Here is a 22169-nt window from a genome sequence, read left to right as displayed (position 1 = left end):
CTATTAGATAATAACAGATACAAGATAATATTCTATGGAAAAAGTGCAAACTTGATTGTTACAGTAAGACTCATGTTTGCTGTCACCAGAGGGCATCAAAGACTTTCCTAAAACCAAGGATAACCAATGATGTCTGTTTTTAGAAAAGGAATCAGTTATTATATGTTATTATTCAATACGGCAGCATATTTAGAAATACTCAACTATGAATATTGTTACAGCTGGTGAGATTGTTATCTTAGAATTGCATATAATGTAGTATTTCAATAAATTGATTTAGAGGTATAATTCCTAACTTTAAGGACCCTGGCTGTATTCAATTCAATTCAATTCAATTCAACTTTATTCGCCATATACAGTGCACTAGGAACATGACTTGGTATTCTACCATGCTAAACAAGCTACAGTACATACAGCAAGACGACAATACAACAAAACTCAAGACAGAATATACACATATACAGTACCAATATGAGTGAATATTATGAATAAATATACTGTACAACTAAGTGCAAGAACATGTAAAGTGCAAGGTGCAATGATCAGGAGTTATTGAGAAGGGCTATGGCTTTGGGAAAGAAACTGTTCAAGTGGCGTGATGTTTTTGTCCTGGTGGCCCTGTACCGCTGTCCAGAAGGGAGTAATGTAAACAAGCTGTGAGCTGGATGTGAGGGGTCAGCCACAATCTTGCGTGCTCTCTTTAGTGATCTGGAGCTATGGAGGTCTGTGATGGGAGGCAGGGGGCAGCCGATGATCCGCTCAGCTGTCCGTACGACTCTTTGTAGCTTGGCCTTGGATTGGGCAGTTGCAGAGTTGTACCAGACAGTGATGGAAGATGTTAGGATGCTTATATCACTTATACATCACATATAAATAGATGCTACAGGGCTTTTGCAGAATTTTAGCCACTAATTCTAAAAGTTACGTTCATGAGCCCAAAGCGGGTCCCTGAAATAGACAGAAGTATTGTAAAGAAATTGGACAAAGAGGCACAGTTCCACAGTCCCACGAACAAATGCTTATTTAGCTAAATTTGACCTTAAAACTGAGGGTTAGGGTATGTGGTCTAATGAGACAAGACATTGATTAACATTAAGAACTAGAGACAACAATACTGTAGCATCTCTTTAAAACTCAGTTGTAAAACTCACTGGTTATAAATATATAACATAATATCAATCACACCAGCATTCACGTTGCCATGTGGTTGAAAGATTCTACGAGTTCTTACGTTTTTATGCCAAGCAGTAAGAAGAGTCAAGAGCAGGAAGGCAGTGGTGAAGCTTGTGCTTTATGAGACTATTTCTGAGGCCATGGGACTAGGGCATAAGGGACAGGTTGCCTGGTGAGGGAGCAATGCTTGACCTAAGAGAGAGCTTTATGGACTCTCCCGATGCTGCTGAGAGCTAGACAAGAGCTGCTACCATGGTGTTGGAGGTGGGACAAGCCCCAGTTGTACGCTCTGTTGGAGGACTGGGATGGAAGCACCCAGTGCCTAAAGTGAGGTTACCCTATTTTTCACCCAATTACCCTTTACATTTACATTTACATTTTTGGCATTTAGCAGACGCCTTATTCCAAAGCGACTTACAATCGATACATTTGAATACTAAGCATGTGAATCAGCAGTCCACCATTCGTTGCAGGAAGAGTAATCTAGCTCGGGCCCGGGGCCACTGATAGAAGGAAAAACCTTCTCCCTATCGCCTTCTACTAAAACCCTTTTTTTTTTTTTACTGGAGAAACTGAGAAACAGTACAGGGGGGGCAATAGAAGTTCTTAGGGACACAGTAGAGGGGAAAGGGGGTGTCTTTAGGAGACGTAGTGGTGAGGGTCAGAAGATGTCTCAGGAGGAGCAGTTAAGATGTAACCTGAAGAGATGGGTCTTTGCACTACTGCTGTTTACAAATACTACCTTTGCACATTGCACATACTATTTATACATATATTACATACTGTACATAACATACTGTACATAAGCTACCTTAACTGTACATATTAGCTCATAATTGTATATAGGCCTACCTCTAAACTACTGTAGGCTACTTGCCATGTACTGTACATATCACTATCACTGTCATGTTTTTATATCATGTTTTATATCACTATTTGCACTTCTGGTTAGATGCTAAACTGTATTTCGTTGTCCGGTACTTGTACTTTGCAATGACAATCAAGTTGAATCTAATCTTATCTAATTCTACATTGAGTGTGCTTCAGGTTGTCCTTAGGCACAAATCTAGGATCAATGTATACCTTTCCAAAACCCCAGAATCCAAGCTATTCTTGTTGGATTTCATGTCATAAATGGGGAACTAGTTTGAATCAAAATGGAACAATATGGAAAGACAGTAGCTACAGTAGCTCTTAGAGAAGCAACAGGTAGGCCTATAGTGTCCACCTGTAGAGAAAGGGATCATGGGTCGAAACAGGGACATTATGGCTTTGGCACTCACTCAAGGTTGCATTTGATTACTGGACACAGGACTATTATCATGATTAAGGCTGCCATAGGTTTTCTCATTTTATTGAGAAAAACAGTTATCAGGCTACTAGGGCTATAGATGTTGAATCTGTTTATGATAACATTGTGTGGCTATCATTTTGTCATCACACTTCAGTTTGATACACATACTATGATTGAAAAACGATTTCGATTATGGTTCTCAGTTTTATTATAAGAGATGGACTCACGATTTATTCTGGCGCGTCACGAAACTAGGTGGCCAGTGGTTTTTTGCGCCCCTACGAGGAGTAATGATAACTGGCAATGCTCTGCGACAACTCTACTAAACATGTGACTGACCGTATCGTGTCAGTTCGTGGTTTTTTAGCACCGCACTATAAGACCTGGCAGGAATATTACAACGTTCAGTTTTATATTTATACACGGGGTATTTATTACTGTTCTGGAAACAGAAGATGGACATCAAGGACCAAGGTGCACAGATGGAGCCTCTGTTGCCAGCGGTAAGCAGACACGTTTTCTTCCATTGAGCAGTTCTGATTCAGTGGACGTTTCCTTCGTTGTATGGAAGCATATAGCTGACATAATTCAAATGCCAATGCAATATGAGATTGCAATTGCATGTTCCACTTTGCATGCAAAGTGGAACATGCAATTGCAATCTCTGCATTGGCATTTGAATTATGTCAGCTATATGCTTCCATATCGTTGTGGCGCACATCCACAGTATCCCAATGCCGTGTGCCGTTATAAAAGAAGTTGACAATGAACTGTAGGCTATAATGATTTAGGCATGTTGTTGACCATTATTATGTCCGATGTTTTACCATCGTATTGCATAGCCTATGACCACGATACTGAGCTATATGAATATGGTTGAAATCAGAGGAAACCCCCTTAGCCTTGTCTAGACAGTATCAACACATCAACCACCTGCAGTTACGTATAGATAGGACATAATATTATACACTTTCCACACATCAACGTAGACGTTTTTACCATGCACCTATGCAAAACAATGGTTGTGTATTTCCATGAGAAATGTAATTTAGGTCTACTTGATTGATGCAACATCTGGGGAAAACAGGCTGTTAGTGTGATGGATTTTTCTTGTTGATAGCTGTTCAGTAGTTGAGTAGTACAGGCTACTGTAAGTCTTGATTGAAATGTCAGTGAAATGTGTAGCCTTTTTATCTATAGTACTCCTTTCTGTAGTAGACTATTGGTCTGTCATCTACCATAGAGTAGAGTAGAGTAGACAGATTGAAGTAAAGTAAAAAAAATAAAAAAATAAAGTAAAATAATAATAAATAAAATACATTTACTCAACTTGAATTTAAATGAAAGAACTGACATTCACAAATACATTTTCTATGGTTAAATACAATACACATGTGGTTAATTTCCTAACTAGAGTTGCATTACATAAGTTGTTCAGATGTGGCAGATGCCATTTCATATTAGGCCTATTTGGTAAAACCATAGTAAAACCCGATGATCCCACTAGATTATATTAACCGATGCATGGCCAATAGATTATACATTATGTTACATTGAAATCCATAGCTTAGATGGAATGTGATCTACAGTACGACATCTTAAGCCTGATCAATAGGGTTAGCTGGATCCTGTTCATAGTTCAAGGCTTCCTAATATCAGTAAATAATCCTAATAACAATAAGCATTATTTATATAGCACCTTTCGTATAACAATGCATCTCAAAGTGCTGTATACAGTGCAAAAACAACAGTGCAAAAGAAAAAAAAGAGTAACAAGGAATAACAGTAAATGAGTAAAAGGGTATTGAAAATAATTTGGTCTATTACCACCTTTAACTGTTAGAGTGGTTTACAGTCAGCTTCTACTAGCCATGCCATGTACAGTATAGGTTTAATCAAACATAGGCCTACAAGCTTCCAAATGTGTTCAAACATTCAGGGCCCACGTAATTAACCTTCTGTTAATTAAAATATGTCTAGTTTCGGTTTGAATGGAGCAGATATTGCCTATACTCACTCTGTAGAGCGGTGCTCCGTGATAGACGTGGCCTGTAGAACCCCCGTGCAGATCACCTTGGACGTTAACTGTAGGTTGCTTGTCCAATCCAGTTTTAGTGGATGCCCTGCTTACAGACCAGTGAGGCTTCATACAACAACTGAGCACAGTTATGATGAGTGATCAAACAAGTCATCCTGTTTACAGAACACATTCTGATACAGAGGGTTACACAGACAAGAAGGAGGTGATGGGAGGCAACCTAATCTTTCCCATTGTCATGCCCATTAGGCCAAATCTGTAGCCATGCCAGTAATGTCCCATGTTCAACGTCTGGGGATGAGATTAGAACCAGCACTTCCCCAGAATTCTGTCTGTTATTTTTTCAGGTGGTATTGGGGCTGAGTGCTGCTTTCAGAGACATCCTATCCTCAATTTAGTGCTTGTATAAAGGATGCATGAGTATTTTAGAAACTAATCCGAATGACATTTTTAGATAGACTGCAGTACACTGCATTCAGTAATTAATATCCTCAATTTAGCATCTTTTTAAGTGCTTAAGATGCATACATATTTAATAATGGCTTTTTTATTTTAAAAGGCTTTTTTATTTTCGTTTTCAAGCACCCCTACACTAATCCGAAAAAATATTTGTTTTCATCATCCCGTCTTGGTGGAAATGCAGCTTGTTGTACAGTAGGCTACAGTACAAACCCCCAAATATACCCCTGTGACCTGGGGTGGTCCAATGGTCTCGTGCCTACAGTGCACACATATGCCCATGTTGCCGGTATGGGTTTGAAGCCAGCCCATGCCCTGCTAACATAATCTAGGCCTATTCCTTATTTTCCTGTCTTTCTTCATTATCTCTATCCAATAAGATATACGAGTGGGCCTGCCCCTCCGCCACAAAAGAAAACAAACTTCAAAATATACAATCCTTTGTGTTGTGACTGACTGGGTCTGTATGACTGTGGTCAGTTGCACCGCTGTTCCACCCACCTAATATGAGTGGTAGTGTTGCATCAGACCGTTGTTGAGAGCAATGGGACACGATGACTAATCTCTCCCTACAGCACTCTACGCTTGTGTCTGTTCTCTTTGTTTGTTAATGTATTTCTGAGTCTGAGCAAATGTTATTTGATGTGCTCAGTCCTCACACTTTATCAGCAATACTCCATACATCACTATAGCCTACATCCTGTAATGGAAGACAATCCTTGCAGTGTTATTACTAGAATGTACAGTGGTTTTGGAAAGTAATCAGATCCTTCACTTTATCAATTTGTTGTTGAATGATGAATGGTCTTTATTGTCATTAATATAGTACAGGTACCATACAACGAAATTTGGGAGGGGGGGGCTCCCCTGGTGCTAGGAAAAAATAATAATACTAAAAACAAGAAGGGAAAAGAGCTGGTTTACATAAATAAAGGCTATATACACTATCCACTATACTCTACTATACAAATAAAACACTGTGCTGTACTCTATGCTATGCTATAAATATCCTAACATTTCCTATCTCTGAACCTTATGTGCCCGAGGGTTGTCATATTGCACATAGTATTATTGCACATTCATTTAAAGTGTCGCAGTTTGCAGGTTTGAAATGTTCACAGTTGTGTTTCAGTATTGCACTTGATTACAAGTTGATTATCTAGTAGCTGCCATCAAATTGTCTAGATTGTCCAGGGCCTAGAACCTAGGTCTGGGCCGATCTCACGACTCTCTGTAGCGCTTTCCTCTCTGCGGCTGTGCAGCTGGAGAACCACACGCAGATGCAGTAGGTGAGGATGCTCTCCACTGTGCAGCGGTAGAAGGTCACAAGCAGCTCCTGTTTGAGGTGGTATTTCCTGAGGACTCTCAGGAAGTAGAGCCGCTGTTGTGCCTTCTTGATGATGGCTGCTGTGTTGGTCTTCCAGGACAGGTCATCCTGTATGTGCACCCCCAGGAATCGGAGGGTTGAGACTCTCTCCACGCTCCCTCCATCGACGAGCAGGGGCTGGACCTCAGATTTTTTCCTCCTGAAGTCCACGATGATTTCCTGGGTCTTTGACTGGTTCAGCAGCAGGTTGTTAACCTTGCACAGCTTGCCCAGCTGCTCCACCTCATCCCTGTACGCCGCCTCGTCCCCCCCCGAGATGCAGCCCACCACGGTGGTGTCGTCTGCAAACTTTACGATGGAGTTGCTGGGGTGGACGGGGGTGAAGTCGTAGGTGTAGAGGTTGTAGAGGATGGGGCTTAGCACGCAGCCCTGGGGGGACCCAGTGCTGAGTCTGAGGGCTGTGGAGGTGTGGGAGCCCACCCGCACCCTCTGGGGGCGGTCAGACAGGAAGTCCTTGATCCATGCACAGATGGAGTGTGATAGTCCCAGGTCTAGTAGTTTGGTCACTAGCCTGTCTGGAAGGATGGTGTTGAAGGCAGAGCTGAAGTCCACAAAGAGCAGTCTCGCGTAGCTGTTCCCCCTCTCCAGGTGGGATAGAGTGGAGTGGAGAGTCGTCGCGATGGCGTCCTCTGTGGACCTGTGGGCTCTGTAGGCGAACTGGTATGGATCCAGGTTGGGCGGGAGGCATGTGACTATGTGGGCCCGGACCAGTTTCTCGAAGCACTTCATGATGATTGGTGTGAGTGCCACCGGGTGGTAGTCGTTTAGGCAGCTCACCGTGCTTTTCTTCGGGACTGGGATGATTGTTGAGGTTTTCAGGCAGGGTGGGATGGTGGCCTGGGACAGGGACTGGTTGAAGATGTTGGTGAAAACCCCGGCCAGCTGGTCGGCGCAGTCCCTCAGCACCCGTCCCAGGGCGCCATCCGGCCCTGAGGCTTTTCTGGGGTCCACCGCCTTCAGCACGCGTCTCACTTCATGCTCTGTGAGGGTGAGGCTGCTGAGAGCTGGAGAGAGTGGTGTTTGTGTTGTGGTTACCTCCGTTCGCCCCTCGTCGAACGGGGCGTAGAAGGAGTTCAGCTCTTCCGCCAGCAGGGGGTCGTCCTCCGCGGCTGTGAGCCTGTTGGCTCTGAAGTTTGTCATGTGCTGAACCCCCTGCCACACCCGCCTGGAGTCGTTGCTCAGGAAGCATTCCTCAATCTTGGATCAGTTGTGTTATAGACTCAATTTAAAATAGATTACATTTTTGACATCAATCCTCACGCAATGCCCCATATTGACAGAGCGAAAAAAAAAGTCTTCAACAACTCTCTCAATTGAGTCCATCTGAGTGCAAGGATTATGAAAGGGTAGATTGTAAGCTAAAATGATGTGTCATACATTGAAATCTGAAACAAGTTGAAGAAGTCATGGATATTTTAATGGTGATACCCTCCAAATGACCATTTTGAGAAAACCAGGCTCAAAGTTTTTTCACAGAGGTAATGGGTGGGAACAATAGCTGGTTAACTCACCCTAATCACTCCCTCAAGACAAACCACTCCCTCAAGACAACCACTCCCCCATTACACTACCTGTCATTATCTACCTGTCATCTGTCAGTGGGGTTGTCAGCTAACCCTCAGGTAACAAAATTGCAGGGCTGACATGTTTAAATTGCTAAATATTATTAATAATAATAATTCAAGATTCATGATTTTTTATTGCCATGTGTGCCAAAAGTTTATTACATCCCATTACAAGTACAAGAGAGTAAAATTCATGGCAATGGAAAAAATTAGGCAAGATACAATTGAGCAATACAATAATAGAATGGTAAAATAATAATAATGTTGTCCGTGTGCATGCATTTATCATTATAGTCCATAAAGCATCTAGTGGGACTTCGGCGTAGTTCCTTCCCATCCCATCTGGGCATCAAAGCTGTAATAAAAAAAGAAGACAGACATTTAAAATGATTGCCCACTGTTACCAACACCACCTTTACGAAATAGCCTAGAATTGCTTATACAATGACAATGACAAATACCTGAAGTGCTGGTGACTCTCATCAAGGTGTCATCTCTCAGAACCTCTCACCTCCTCATTCTGTAACACACATTTCAGGTCAGAGGTGTGGACACTTCTCTAGTGTAGGTTTTCCATAGACTCAGTGTACTGTACTTGTACTGTAAGAAGTAGGCTAGTGAAATCATTTCAATTCACAGTATTATTCTACAGCAAATCTACATATCAATGAATTAATCATTATTTTTGATTCCACACAACATTACCGTTCATTACAAAAGCATTTACTTTTTCTATAATCTATTATATCTCTAACAAAGCTAGCTAGCTAGCTAACAAGCTAACACTTGTTTGGCTAGCTGGTACACACAAACACACTAAAATGGTGCATGAAACATACTGTACAGTATGTTGCATGTTTAGTAGGTCTGCAACAAATGTATTTATTCATTATGTTTCATCTTTGACAACGTATTTCTTCCTCCCACCATCTCCTATTAGTTTTGTAGAGGGGTGGCATCATTGTGGTGAGCAGTTTCAGTGGTTTGATAACTGATACTAACAACGGCTCTATCTACCTTACTCACAAAACAACAAATAACTGTTTGGCTATCCTAAGTAAACAACACAAAATCCTAGTAAACAACACATGTAACTCACTAAAACTTATCCAAGAACACAGCAGAAGGTCTGTGCAGACGACTGTCCCATGAAAGTGAAGTGGAGATCAATGTCTGACATTCCGGTGTCTTCTTCGTCATCGTCAGATTCAGAGTTCGGAGTTCCCATTATGTATAGTCCAATATGAAGGAGTTCATTAATTGCCCGCTGTCGATATTTCTGCCTGCTTTTGAAATTCTGTTGATGGCATTAGCTTCAGCATCCATCTTGTAAACTTGTCAACAGGTCCACACGCACATGGCTACTTACATACAGCTGGGGTGGGCGTGGCTACACACACTTCCACACTAATACCCCCCACCCGACTTTGCTAACTAAATGTAGTTATTTAGTGGATGTAAAACTGTTGGATATGATATCGAGTGGGTTCTTCATCGCTAAAAGTTTCATCCTATGCCAAAAACCGGAAAACAATTTTTTGCACAACAAGACTTGTTTTGCTCGATTGCGAGCTTTCACAATTGCCGAGATGCGGACTTTTTAATGAAACCGTGTCACAATTGTTCATGTGATTTGGAATTAATATATTTTGTTTTCATAGTCTCTGGTTTGCATAGGAATCAATTAGGCTACACACTGACTGTCACTACCAACTCAGCAAATTTAATAATTGTCTCTTTCTCCTGACAAACTCCCCAGCCCTTCCACATGGTAGCATTCCTGAGCAGTTTTGTTCTTCTCCAGTTACTCAGTTTGTAATGACAACCTGATCCATGCAGTGTGTAGCCTAATTAATTCCTATGCAAATCAAAGACCCTATAAAGATATTAATATTAATTTCAAAATCACATGAACTATTATCCTTTACATTAAGATGGACTTTATTCAACTTATTGAGCTAATTTTAAGAATGTCATTATGTTAACTAAAAACATGTTTTCGCTTTGTCATTATGGGATATTGTGTATGGATTGATGGACATTTTAAATTGAGTCTATAACAACAAAATGTGGAAAAAGTGAAGGAGTCTGAATACTTTTCGAAGCCACACTACATTAAATACAGCTAAATAAATTTGTTATTCTGTTGGCTTCATGGTTTTTCCCTGTTCAAGTGTCAATGTAATTTTATATCCACATGTTTGATAACAAAAACCTCTCAACTCTATTGCTATGTAGGCTAACAACTTTTAATGCAATGTTGTTACTAGAGTAATTACTGTGCTACTACATGACAGTAAGTTAATATAAAGTGCTAAATCTACAACTGCTTGCTTTAAGAATGTTGATAATGACAGAGAATTGTCAAGGTTGTGTGTGACTACATTACTGTATTGTGGGACTGTAGTCCTGTGCTTGGTTCAGTCAACTAGTATGACTATCCCACACCATACATGATTTAACCACATACAGATTTATGCAATACAGACTGTATTACACTAACATAAATACTAATGTAAGGACTACTAACATGTGTTTGACAATACCATTGTCTTTTCAGATGGCAACTCCTGGACGTGATGTGGTGAGTTGGCTTTCTTTTAGAAACAGTTTTTCTTTTAATGTTTGCAAAAATCGTGTTGATTTTATTCATTTATTGCCCCGCAGTATACGTTTACCTAAACTCTAGTCTGCAGAGAGCAAAGTTAGGCCAGAGAGGGTTGATCTGACAGGTCAAACTGCAGATGCTGGAAACACTCCCAGAGTGCCCCAGGGGAGGTGCAGAGAGCTGCTGCCCTAACCTAAACTACACCGTGCTGCAGCGATGGCAAGCTGCTACACAGGGGCTTTAGTCAGAAAAGCCATACAAAAGAGGAGGAAACACAGTGGCTTAGCATTATCTCTTCCTCTTAGATGAGAGGCTGGTACGACAGCGGTGATGTCACCTCTGTAATCTCATGCGGGATTGGCCGACGAGGGGATGCTCAGTTGTCAAAAGTGTTCCGCTTGCGTGAATCAACAGAGGGAGAATCAACAACAGAGCTTCTAGTGGCGTGGTGAGACGGTATAGGCTGCTCTGCAGAGTGTGTGTCCCGACAGAGCCACCGTACGCAGGTTCTCCTTGTGCAGCATCCTAACTAACTCAGTAGACTAACAGAGGAAACCTAAGGAGAGGAGAGGTCATGCAATCTGGAGGCTTGGACCCGGACTGTCGCTTCAGCTCTCAGGTAGGGCTCTGGTCTGTGCTTGGGGCGGTTCATTCGTGGACAGATGTCTTCTCATCCCCAAGGTGAAATGATGGTTGTTTGGAGTGTTCTTATCTATTTGTTGTATGGTGATTTGTTTCATTTATGGAGGTCCATCTGAATTACGAAACAGCTGTACCCTAACCTGCAGTACTGTGCACTGCGATAATATAGTTAGAGGGCAGGGAGAAAGAGGAGTGGGGAGGAGAGGAGAGGAGAGCAGCCCTGAGGTGGGAGTGAGAGAGCCTGCATGTCCTGCTGATGTCAGCCATTGATACCACTGATACCACAGAGGAGCTGAAAGAAGGCATATTAATTATGCACCATTGAAAGCTGCTTAGAGGGTTTATACAGTAGCACAGTATCTGGCTAGAGTGTCTTTCCATGTGTATGTCTTAGGTACACACAAACTCTGTTTTGAGGAGGACATGTCTGTAGTCTGCTCTGTGTGCTATGTAGGCTACCCTGTGATATATACTGAGCGTAGTTTAGTTTAGTGTTGTCATGATAGTGCTGGTGCTGATGATGCCTGAGTGACCATCAGACCCCAAAATGTCTGCCACATCCAATTAAATCACTTAGGTTTCCCCATTAATCCCCTAGGCCTGTAGATGATTTTGTCTTTGACTGCTTTACCAGACAGGGAATACTTGTACTTTATTGCATTTTTAAAAAGGAATGAAAGAGCAGGGGCAGGTGGGAGAGAATTAGGAATGGAATTTGTGAGGACAGGGACATTGGGGGGTAAAGATGAGACATCGTTAAGAGCAGAGGAGAAGCTGCTTAGGGTGAAGAGTGGACTACTTCTGGATGTTGTAGTCAGAGAGCGTGCAGCCATCTTCCAGTTGTTTCCAGCGAAGATCAGACGCTGCTGGTCTGGGGGGGGTGCCCTCCTTGTCCTGGATCTGGGCCTTGACATTCTCAATGGTGTCACTGGGCTCAACCTCTAGGGTGATGGTCTTGCCAGTCAGGGTCTTCACAAAGATCTGCATCTTGCAAAATGTATTTTCTCTGCCGGTTTTCTTCTATTCTTCCTTCTTCCTCTGTCTTCAGGGAACGAGTCAGCTAGTCAGTCATTTTGACCTTCATTCTTATGTACTTTCATCATTAATATTGAATATTGTAGCCTACCCAGTTTGCCACTCATTGCCACTCATTGCTCTAGCAATGGAAAATAGGTCACCAGATATTGCTTGGGGAGAACTGAAAAAGAAGCCTAAATCAGTTTTACTGTACACCAGCTTATAAGACGCAAAAATAACACATACATACTGTAGGCCTTATAGGTCTTATATACTGCACATTATGGTGAAGAATGATGTAACGCAACCAGCATTATCATACTTCTGGAAAGCAAACAGCCGAAATGGGAGTAAAGCACCCTTTTATTGTCGGCTAATGTAGCCATAATGTATCGCTAAAACCAATATATGCATTGTGTAGTTTTATCCTAGCGCACACTCTGATCCCTCTCCAGTGTATTAGCACCAGATTATCATCATCATGGCCTGTGGCTGAGCCTCACTGACCCATGTAGCGGTACAGCTGCGGACAGACAAACAGACAGACATCAGACAGATAGCAGTGTCCTTCAGTATAGACGTAAGCTATGGTGTTCAATTGCACACACGTTGACTCATAGACATACTAGATCATATTTTTTGATACATCTCTGATTGTGTGTGGAGGGAGTGGCAGGTCTTATGGCAGAGCCATTACACACTGTATTGTGTGGCATAATTGAGCCAGTCCCAGATGTTAGCTCTAGATAGACTGTCATTGCAGTCTCGATGACTTTTATAAGTCCAGTTCAGTTCAGTCCAGTTCAGTTTATTTAAGAAGGGACAATGCATATCAATTAACAACAAGTGTAAATATGCCAGATTTAGCCAGGAGGCTAATTTTCATCTGTGGTCCCTGGCCAAGATGTAAAAAAAAAGGCATCCTAAAATGACACACGATAATATAAACAATAAAACAGCATCATACAGAGCATATGAAAGACACAGTTAAAAAAGACACAGTTAAATGATGTTATGGGTGCAGAATGCAGCCCAAGGGTAGTGGAGGTCCTTACATTAGAGGGTTGAGTGTTCCAGTGCTGCGTGGCTCGGACAGAGAAGGCTGAAGGTCCGAAAGTGCTCCTTCTAAATGGAACCACACAGTCCCTCTAGATGTGGACCTTGTTGTTCTGTCTGTCATTGTCCTTTCTGGTCACAAACTGAGTCATTGGTGGGGGGGGGGGGCAAGACCGTGAAGGATTTTAAAGACAAGGCAGGCATCGCTATACAGTCTAAGACTGTCCAGGGTGAGTAAGTTATACTTTTGAGTCATACCTGAGAGGCTTTTTATGATGCATTTAAATTCACTAACTTGCATAGATTAGGTTAACCAATCCTTTAAATTATTCAAGTTTTTCCTTGTTTTGTCATCATGTGACAGCTGCTGGTGAAAGGGGTAACAATTCGGCAGCCGATTTAATGTTCTGACTTTTATTTTGAAAACTGTAAATACATTTCAGCGTTGTTGAAAATCAATAACACACTCGCTAGTCAACTAACACAGCTTGTTTTGTGAGCCTGCTAACAATGTAAAGTGTTATTTACTAGGTAGTAGTGGGGATTACTTACCGAATCCATTGCATTGCAATATTTTGGCTTGACTAGGGAGTGTGTGTTGTGATTTTCAACAACGTTGAACGTTGAAATGTAGTATTTCCGTGTTTCAAAATAAAAGTCTGAACATTTTAATTGGTTCTTTTCACCAGTCGCTGTCACCTTTTTGAGTACATTGTTTGTGGTTGGTCATGGTTCTGACCTTGGTTTAGCAGCAGTGTCTCCAAAAACTCCCTTCTTCCCCTCTCCAACCAGCAACACTTTCCCCACTCTATTTGGCTTATGTTTTGCAAGCTTTTAGTCCTCAAAACTATTTTAGGTTGTACAGTAAGTAGATTTTATCTGTCAGTGACTGACCGTTTTAGTGGAAAACATGGAAATAAAAGCAGTATTTTCACTGTTTGATAATCTGTGTGCTAAACTTTGGCGGCAGCTGTCCAGAGTTTGCTGTGTCACGAACAAGGAGCTTTGTAGTATGTTTACCAATCGCTATTTTCAAGCATTTATAATGACTGTCAATATATTAATATTTTAAAGAATATAGTCAATGTTTTGATGAATGATACAGTCAGCTAATAGGCTAGTATTAACTACCCACAGTAAGATGTTCTATGATGGCACTGTAACAAAGAGCCTATGTATGTCATGTACTGTTGTCAACCTTTCCTGTCTATGCTGGTAGTCGGAATGGTGACATGGAATCCAATATGTTTATTGATTGTGTTCAGGATGTGTTTTTTTTGTCCATCACATTATTGTAAGCTCAGACCTGCTTATTGATGTATGGCAGCTTTGGTGCAGTGTTGGTGCTTCATACAGTACAGTATACAGTACAGTATGTTCATAGCTGTAAGACCGATCCATAATGAATGCGCTCACACACACACACACACACACACATGCACACACACACACACACACACACACACACACACACACACACACACACACACATACATGCGCACATTTCCCCAGTGAGAAAGATTCATTGCTATTCGTCCTCCAGTGAACTCTTTTGGATTTGCTTGGACTTCAGTGGTTAGGGAGAGTACAGGTTTCTGGGTCACCCACAGTTCTCTCTTCCAGGTCTTGTCACATAGAAAAGTATGACTTAGACTTGAAATTACTATCGAGCACACTATTTCACAATTGCTCCCCCATAATATATTAGTAATATGTGACATCGCAGAGAGGGTCTATGTGTATCATGTAGGCTATGTGTACATTGTAATATGGAGAAGTAAAACCAATTGTGTGCAACATTGTGTGCATTGTAGTGGTTGTACAGTGGTTCTCAGGAGAGGACGGACCATACATGGATTATGTTTCAGGCAGAATAAATGCCATAATTGTTTTAGGGCATGATAACGCTATTGTTGTAGTTTTATATCATTTAATACTGAGAGTTTAGGGTCTTTCTGCATGCTGGGGCTCTTGAGGAAGGCTTTTCCTTCCTGAAGAGGTGGGCCAAGAACTGTGGCGCAGAAAGATTATGATTGGTCAAGCAAGAATAGTGACTTCATCAGGCAGGAAACTGCTATATAATGCTTGCCCCTCTGACAGGAAGGGGCTCTTTGGATTTTGGGCTTATTGCTTGTTGCTTTTTGTCTGATATTTTCTCTCTGCGCTCATGTGACTTTGCTTAATAAAAGGCCTCTTTGGAGACAATTGATTTAAGCTCTTTGTGCTTCATAAGTTTTACTCAATCTATTAAGAATCAATTAAATCCACGACACTATTATTTAGAATGAGGTGTGAGCTGTTATTAATATGGGCAAAATACTACATTTGTTATGGATCTTAAGACTATTGCTGAGGTAGATTTAAAGGAGCAGGGCGTACGTTTGTCACCAGAGTGACAAAAAAGTCAAAGCAACAACATCCTCCCTAATGATAATATAAACCCCGAAATAGATGCTGTTCACACACGATTCAAAGAGGCAGCCACCATAGAAAGAAAGGTTGAGAATCACCTGGGTACTCCTGGCAGGAACAACATTTGGAAAGCGCTTTTTAAAGCTTTCGTTAATGTAATATTTCTTAAAATCACAATCGATTAAACAGAGTCATTACAACCATTAAGAAGCTTTTAGAAAGCTTGAATGTTACATACTGGACCTTTATGTAGCTATACAATGGTACACTTAAAATAATGCTTGCAGTGTATTAATGATACACCATTCAGACACTAGACAGCATAGGCTCGCTAAGAGGGATTTGACAAAATCCCCAAATCCAAAGAGCCTTTTTAGAGAGCAGTAGCACTATAGTGCTCTACTTAGTTAACAGCTGACCCACCCAACAGTTCACCTGCTGCAGGCTGCAACCACAACCTCCCTGTGGACTCGTGTTGTGTGTGTGTGCGTGTGTGTGTGTGCGTGTGTGTGTGTGTGTGCTGGTCTCTTCTAGTCTCCTCTCCTCTCCTCTGCTCCCTCCTCCAAGGTGTCCTTGAGACTGCCAGTGAGCATCCTGCAGACGTCACTGAGTGGGCTGCTGACGTGCACGTTCCTGCCTGCAGTGCTACAGTAGCCTACACACACACACACACACACACACACACACACATACACACACAAGCACGCATGTATGCACACTCACACACACACACACACTCACACACACACACACACACACACACACACACACACGCACATGCACGTACACGCACACACAGGGGAGATGTGGTCACATGACCTCCCTGCAGCCACATGCGTGTGCTCATTAACATTATCGCTGAGGGACTGGAGCCCACATAATAAGACATGTTGTAGACAATGGGTCTGCGGACGATAGAGCAGAGGTTGGTAGTACTGGTATTGTAGTGGTGGAGCTGCCTGCTGGCTAACCAAGCAGCATTTTCCTAGTGAAGGTGAAGTGCTTAAATTAATACTAAGCACCGCAGAATGACTGTGAGTTTTGGGTTTCACTGAATTAGGAGTGTGATCAGGGGGGATCGGGTGGGCTGCGCGACAGGAGGAAAGAACCAATGGGTCTGCCACGCCGGGAGAGATGGACTAGTGGGCTTACCGGCCACACAGCCCACAGACCGACTGGCCCATCCACCGGCCCGCAGCCCACAGATTGAGAATCCTCCCAGTGCTCCAGATGGCCAGTCCGCTACTGGTTGGGATGCTGCTGTGTTCTGGGGTTTTCTGGTCCGCTCCGCTCTTCATGGAAATAATAATAATAATAATAATAATAATAACTTTAATTTATATAGCGCCTTTCAAAAACCCAAGGGCTGTACAAGGGGATGAAACGGACAGACAAAACAGAAAACAAACAAAGCAAAAACTAAAACAATGACTAAGGGCCAAATGCCTTGGAGAACAGATGGGTTTTGAGGGCTAGTTTGAAGGAGTCCAGGGTGGGGGCGTTGCGGATCACTGTGGGGAGGGAGTTCCAGAGAGTAGGTGAAGCCACGCTGAATGCTCTGTCCCCAAAGGTCCGTAGGTTGGTGCGGGGGGTGGATAGCAGGCCCATGTCTGCGGACCGCAGGTTCCGGGAAGGGGTATGCTGGGGGAGGAGGTCAGTTAGGTCCTGGGGGGCGCAGGCGTGAAGGTATTTGTAGGTGAGGAGGAGGATTTTTAATGTGATGCGGGACTTGACCGGGAGCCAGTGGAGGTGAATGAGGGTGGGGGTGATGTGCTGCCAGGGCTTGGTGTGGGTGAGGACCCTGGCAGCTGAGTTCTGCACGTACTGGAGCCTGTCCAGGGCTTTGTTGGGAATCCCCGAACAGGACTCCATTACAATAGTCCAGACGGGAGGTGACGAAGGCGTGAATGAGGGTTTCGGCAACGGAGTCAGTGAGGGAGGGTCGTAGTCTGGCGATGGAGATCAAACATTATTTGCTAGTGTTATAGCAGGCAATGTTGTTGTATGTATTGTCATGAATACTATATTTTCAAAATACTATGACTATAAGAATCAGAATAATCACTTACTCATTGCTATGATACTTTTCAACATCCTGCAGTCAGTGCCATGGTTTGTGAAAAGAGGATTGTTAAGCTTCACTGATGAGACAAGGGCTGTTCAGATCAAGTAATTCCAAGGGGTTTAATAGGTTGAAACCATTTAAATGTAGTAAACATCCTGTCTTGCTCTTAAACCCTTTGACTGCAACATCTGCCCTCCTCACACTCTCTCCCTCATCCTCCTCCTCATCCCTGCCCTCTCACATGGGGGTACATGTGTTGTATCATCATCATCAACAGCAGCATCATCATCTGCAGCAGCAGCTCTCTCTACTAATCCTCCCCAGTGTTACTCTCTCATCATTAGTACCAGTAGATCCAGATAAACTAGATATACACTTTAGGGTTGGGCGGTTAAAAAAATGTTATACCGTCAAACCGTCCCCAAATGTAACTTCGGTTTACAGTTTTACTGTGGGATTCAAAATCACATTGTAGGGCTTTGACGGAGCCGCCAATTTCAAATTATGAATTTGTGACAGTGGCTGGTGAAAGGTGAACCAAAGCCCTATCCTTTCTGCGAACCTGCTCGAACACTTTCCACAGCAGTGCTGAAAAACGCGCTTAAAATCAATAAATAAAAACAGATACTTTTGGTTTGTAAGGAGACTATGTCGGGATAAATTCAACTGTATGGGAAACACTCGCGTATCCTTCTGAGGAGAAGCGGTCACGTGATACACGAGTATGATTGCTTCTAAATAGTATTTTCTGACAGGTTATTTATTTGACAAATTACATTTTTTAACTAAAATGTTCTGTCATCACTTTCAATAGCAATTATCTAATCATTATCTAATTCAGGTAATGTTCACATCAACCATCAGAATGGGGAAAAAATGTATCTCAGTGATTTGACTGTGGCATGATTGTTGGTGCCAGACGGGCTGGTTTGAGTATTTCTAAAACTGCTGATCTCCTGGGATTTTCACACACAACAGTCTCTAGAGTTTACTCAGAACGGTACAATAAAGAACATTTGATGGTTGAAGGACAGGAAACATTTAGCCTGGTCTGATGAATCTTGATTTGAGGCACACAGATGGTAGGGTCAGAATTTGGCGGCAACAGCATGAATCCATGGACCCAACCTGCCTTGTGTCAACAATCTAAGCAGGTGAAGGTGGTGTAAATGGTGTGGGGAATGTTTGGGACACTTTGGGTCTGTTAATACCAATACATCATTGCTTGAATGCCACAGCCTATTTGAATATTGTAGCTAACCATGTGCATTCCTTCATGGCCACAATCTTCTAATGGCTACTTTCAGCATGATAATACACCATGTCACAAAGCAAAAGTAATCTCAAACTGCTTTCATGAACATGACAATGAGTTCAGTGTTCTTTAGCGGCCTTCCCAGTCACCGGATCTGAATCCAATAGAACATCTTTAGGATGTGATTTACAGATTCCCAGCTAGAAAGTGCACCTGAGAAATCTGCAGGAATTGCGAGATGCAATCATCTCAAAGGAATGTTTCTGACATTTTGTGGAATCAATGCCACGAAGAATTGAGGCATTGAGAGCAAAGGGAGGCCATATACCCAGTGTTAGTATAGTGTTCCTAATAAAGTGTTCTGGGAGTGATTGTCTTCTCCCTCTGACTATTGTTGTTGGCACACACAAGCATGTCTCTAGGTGGTGGTGAGGTGCCAGATATGTTAACTGAGTGTAATAGCTGCTTTACACGTTCACACACAGTGGGACTGAGTGTTTGTTCTGGTGGTGAGGGTGTGTGAAAGGGAAGCTTTCTCGGACTAGGCAGGAAGCCTTGTGGTACATCCACACAATCCTGCTGTCTTCTTGCTGTCTGCTAGCATTAAGTATGTTTCCTGAGCTCAACATCCTCACTAATGTCCTAGCTTATTTATCCTTTCTGCAGCTCATGACAATGTTCTGTTTTGTTCCACTGTTTTCATGTTATGCAATATAAACAATTAATTTTGATGTTTTTTTGCTACTCTACAGTAATCGGTTGTTTGTATTTGTGACATGTGTGTGGAATCTGGGGGTAATGAATGTTCAGTGAAGGTTGTAGGGTACTTTTTTTACTGAGTGTTTTTTTTGTTGATTCTTCAATAAATGATTGTTTGAGTTTGGCCAATGAATACCTAGGTCATCTGGCTACAATACCATGTCCACGCAGCTCAGTTACAACAGCTTCAAGACTGTATTCAGTTGTGATGAATTACAGGATGACTCATCTGAAGGTAACCAGGCTTAACGAGACTCCTGGGTGTAATGACTTTCAAAGCAATGATATTCCCCTGGGGTGAATAATGACTGTATAATGACTGTGTGGGCTTTAAGTCACAGTAACTGTATCACCACCAAGCAACACCAGCAACGCAGCATTATGTTTTTTGATAGGTCCATATCTGGGGCCCTTTTCAGCAAAGCCTTTTGTATTAGCTATATGATTACAGTATTTCCTCACAAAAATGACATTCTATTCGACTTTCTATTCGTTGCCATGGAAACTGTCTGAGTTAAGTTTGCGTGTTTATTCAAGATGAGCCTACTGAAGGAGGATGCAGAGGTCAGCTCATATTGAGTCTGTGTCTACTGTGCATCCCCTACAGAGAGAGAGCGAGAGTATGCACTAGGATAGTCGATTAGATTAAGACTTTTAAAGTGATATATACAGTCACCGAAAGTAGCTGATCAAAGGCAGGCAAATTCTGTTGACATGTTATTCACCAATGGCAGTGCAGAGGTCCTGACTGATCTGTGTCTCCTCTTCACAGAGGAGTGATGACGAGGCCGTGGTGGACACAGGAGGAACCCGCTCCATGCTGAACACCAACTTTGAGCAGGAGGAACTCGAAGGTACCTAGACGTTGATAAAGGGCCACTTCACCATTGTTGAACATATTAATTCCATACTAATTGCACACCATTGTTCGGCATATGAATGAACTTCAGCACCATACCCTATTTGAAAACAGTGATTTTTTTAAATGTTCTGTAGTCAAAAAGAAACTAAGAAAAGGTCCTGAGAAAATGTCATTGGGCATTGGAAAATGCGAACTAAACACTAAACATATCAGTTATAAGCGTTTGAAAATGCCTTCAAATGGCAGCCCCCACCAGAGTGGGCGGAGCAACACCCTATAGTCTACCCACACGGTCCTATGAGAGTCCCTCTCTGACAGGTTGTTTTTACCATCTCCCATGAGGCCTGAGCAGAGTGGGCAGCGGCAGGGGAGCTGCTTGTGCTGCAGTACTCTTCATGAGGAGAGAAGAAGACACTGATGGTTTGGCCAATGCGTGACATCACTAGAAATACCCTATTGTTGTACCTGTGCTGTGAAGGATATACAGTACACATGGAGCATTATAACTTCCTGTTCTCCCTTCATAAATGAGCAGGCTGATAGAATTATTGGTCAGCAGTACTACCTTTGCACACCGTATTATTGCACATTGCACATACCTGTTTGATATCGCCTCTTTTATACATACTGTACATACGCTACCTTAACTGTACATAGCTCATAACTATATATACCTCTAAACTACCGTACTTGCCATACTGTACCTATCACTATCATTGTCAGGATTTTATATCATGTTCTTATATCAGTATTTGCACTTCTGGCTAGATGCTAAACTGCATTTCATTGTCTGGTACTTGTACTCGGCAATGACAATAAAGTTGAATCAAATCTCATCTTAATATAGTACTTAATATAGTAATAATAATAGTACTGTAAGTATGATTCATTTAGTTATAGTACTGTACATACTGACATTTCTAAAATGATATGTTATGATAGTGTATGTTCAGATTAAACACACATTCTGCCATGATAACAAAATGCCTTAAGAGATACACTTTATTTTGGGTGAACTAGAGTTTGAGCATTTCTAATTTTGGCTATCCTTGTTAGCACTGATAAAACCCTGAGCCCAAAGGGTGTAGGGTAGCTATGATTGATATAAATATAAATATTTATTTAATGCACAGTAGTGGGTGATTCAGTCTGATCTCTGTGTTGTGACAATGTTTAAGCCCATGCCAACACTTCCGTGTGATGTCACATGGCTCTCTCTCTCAGCGTCCCAATGACTCGTGACAGGTCTGAGTCACAGTATCTGAACAATATGGTTTGAGTGACACACACACACACACTCACACACACACACACACACACACACACACACACACACACACACACACACACTGCCCTAGTGATAAACATTCATTTATGCTGAGCTTTTAAGGATGTTCTTGTGCTTAGTCATGTTGTCTCCATTTCAAGCTATGCATTTTTCAGAATGCTGACGTTACTATAAGGTAGTTGCATAAAGTGCAGCAGTGATTAGTCAAGATATCCTGGTGGTTGTGGGAATAGGACTGAACAGCAGCAACGGCTGGTGCTTTAGCTAGAAACATAGATATCTGCCTGCC

The 22169-nt window shown here is 42.1% G+C and overlaps 1 protein-coding gene across 1 annotated transcript in view; it reads left to right on the top strand.

The window, feature by feature from the left end:
- Positions 1-2922: 2922 nt before the first annotated feature.
- Positions 2923-22169, top strand: part of slc4a10b (solute carrier family 4 member 10b) — a gene marked incomplete at both ends in the record, with an annotated part of 40502 nt that continues 21255 nt past the window's right edge. The window contains 3 exons of the mRNA XM_080536947.1: positions 2923-2970; positions 10477-10500; positions 20503-20584. Of these exons, the coding sequence (XP_080393073.1) occupies positions 2923-2970; positions 10477-10500; positions 20503-20584 (154 nt within the window). The remainder of the gene's footprint in view (positions 2971-10476; positions 10501-20502; positions 20585-22169) is intronic.

The sequence above is a fragment of the Nansenia antarctica genome (assembly GCF_963989245.1).
Source record: "Nansenia antarctica genome assembly, chromosome: 7".
Classification (NCBI taxonomy): Eukaryota; Metazoa; Chordata; class Actinopteri; order Argentiniformes; family Microstomatidae; genus Nansenia; species Nansenia antarctica.
This window is presented reverse-complemented; position numbering and strand designations above follow the sequence as displayed.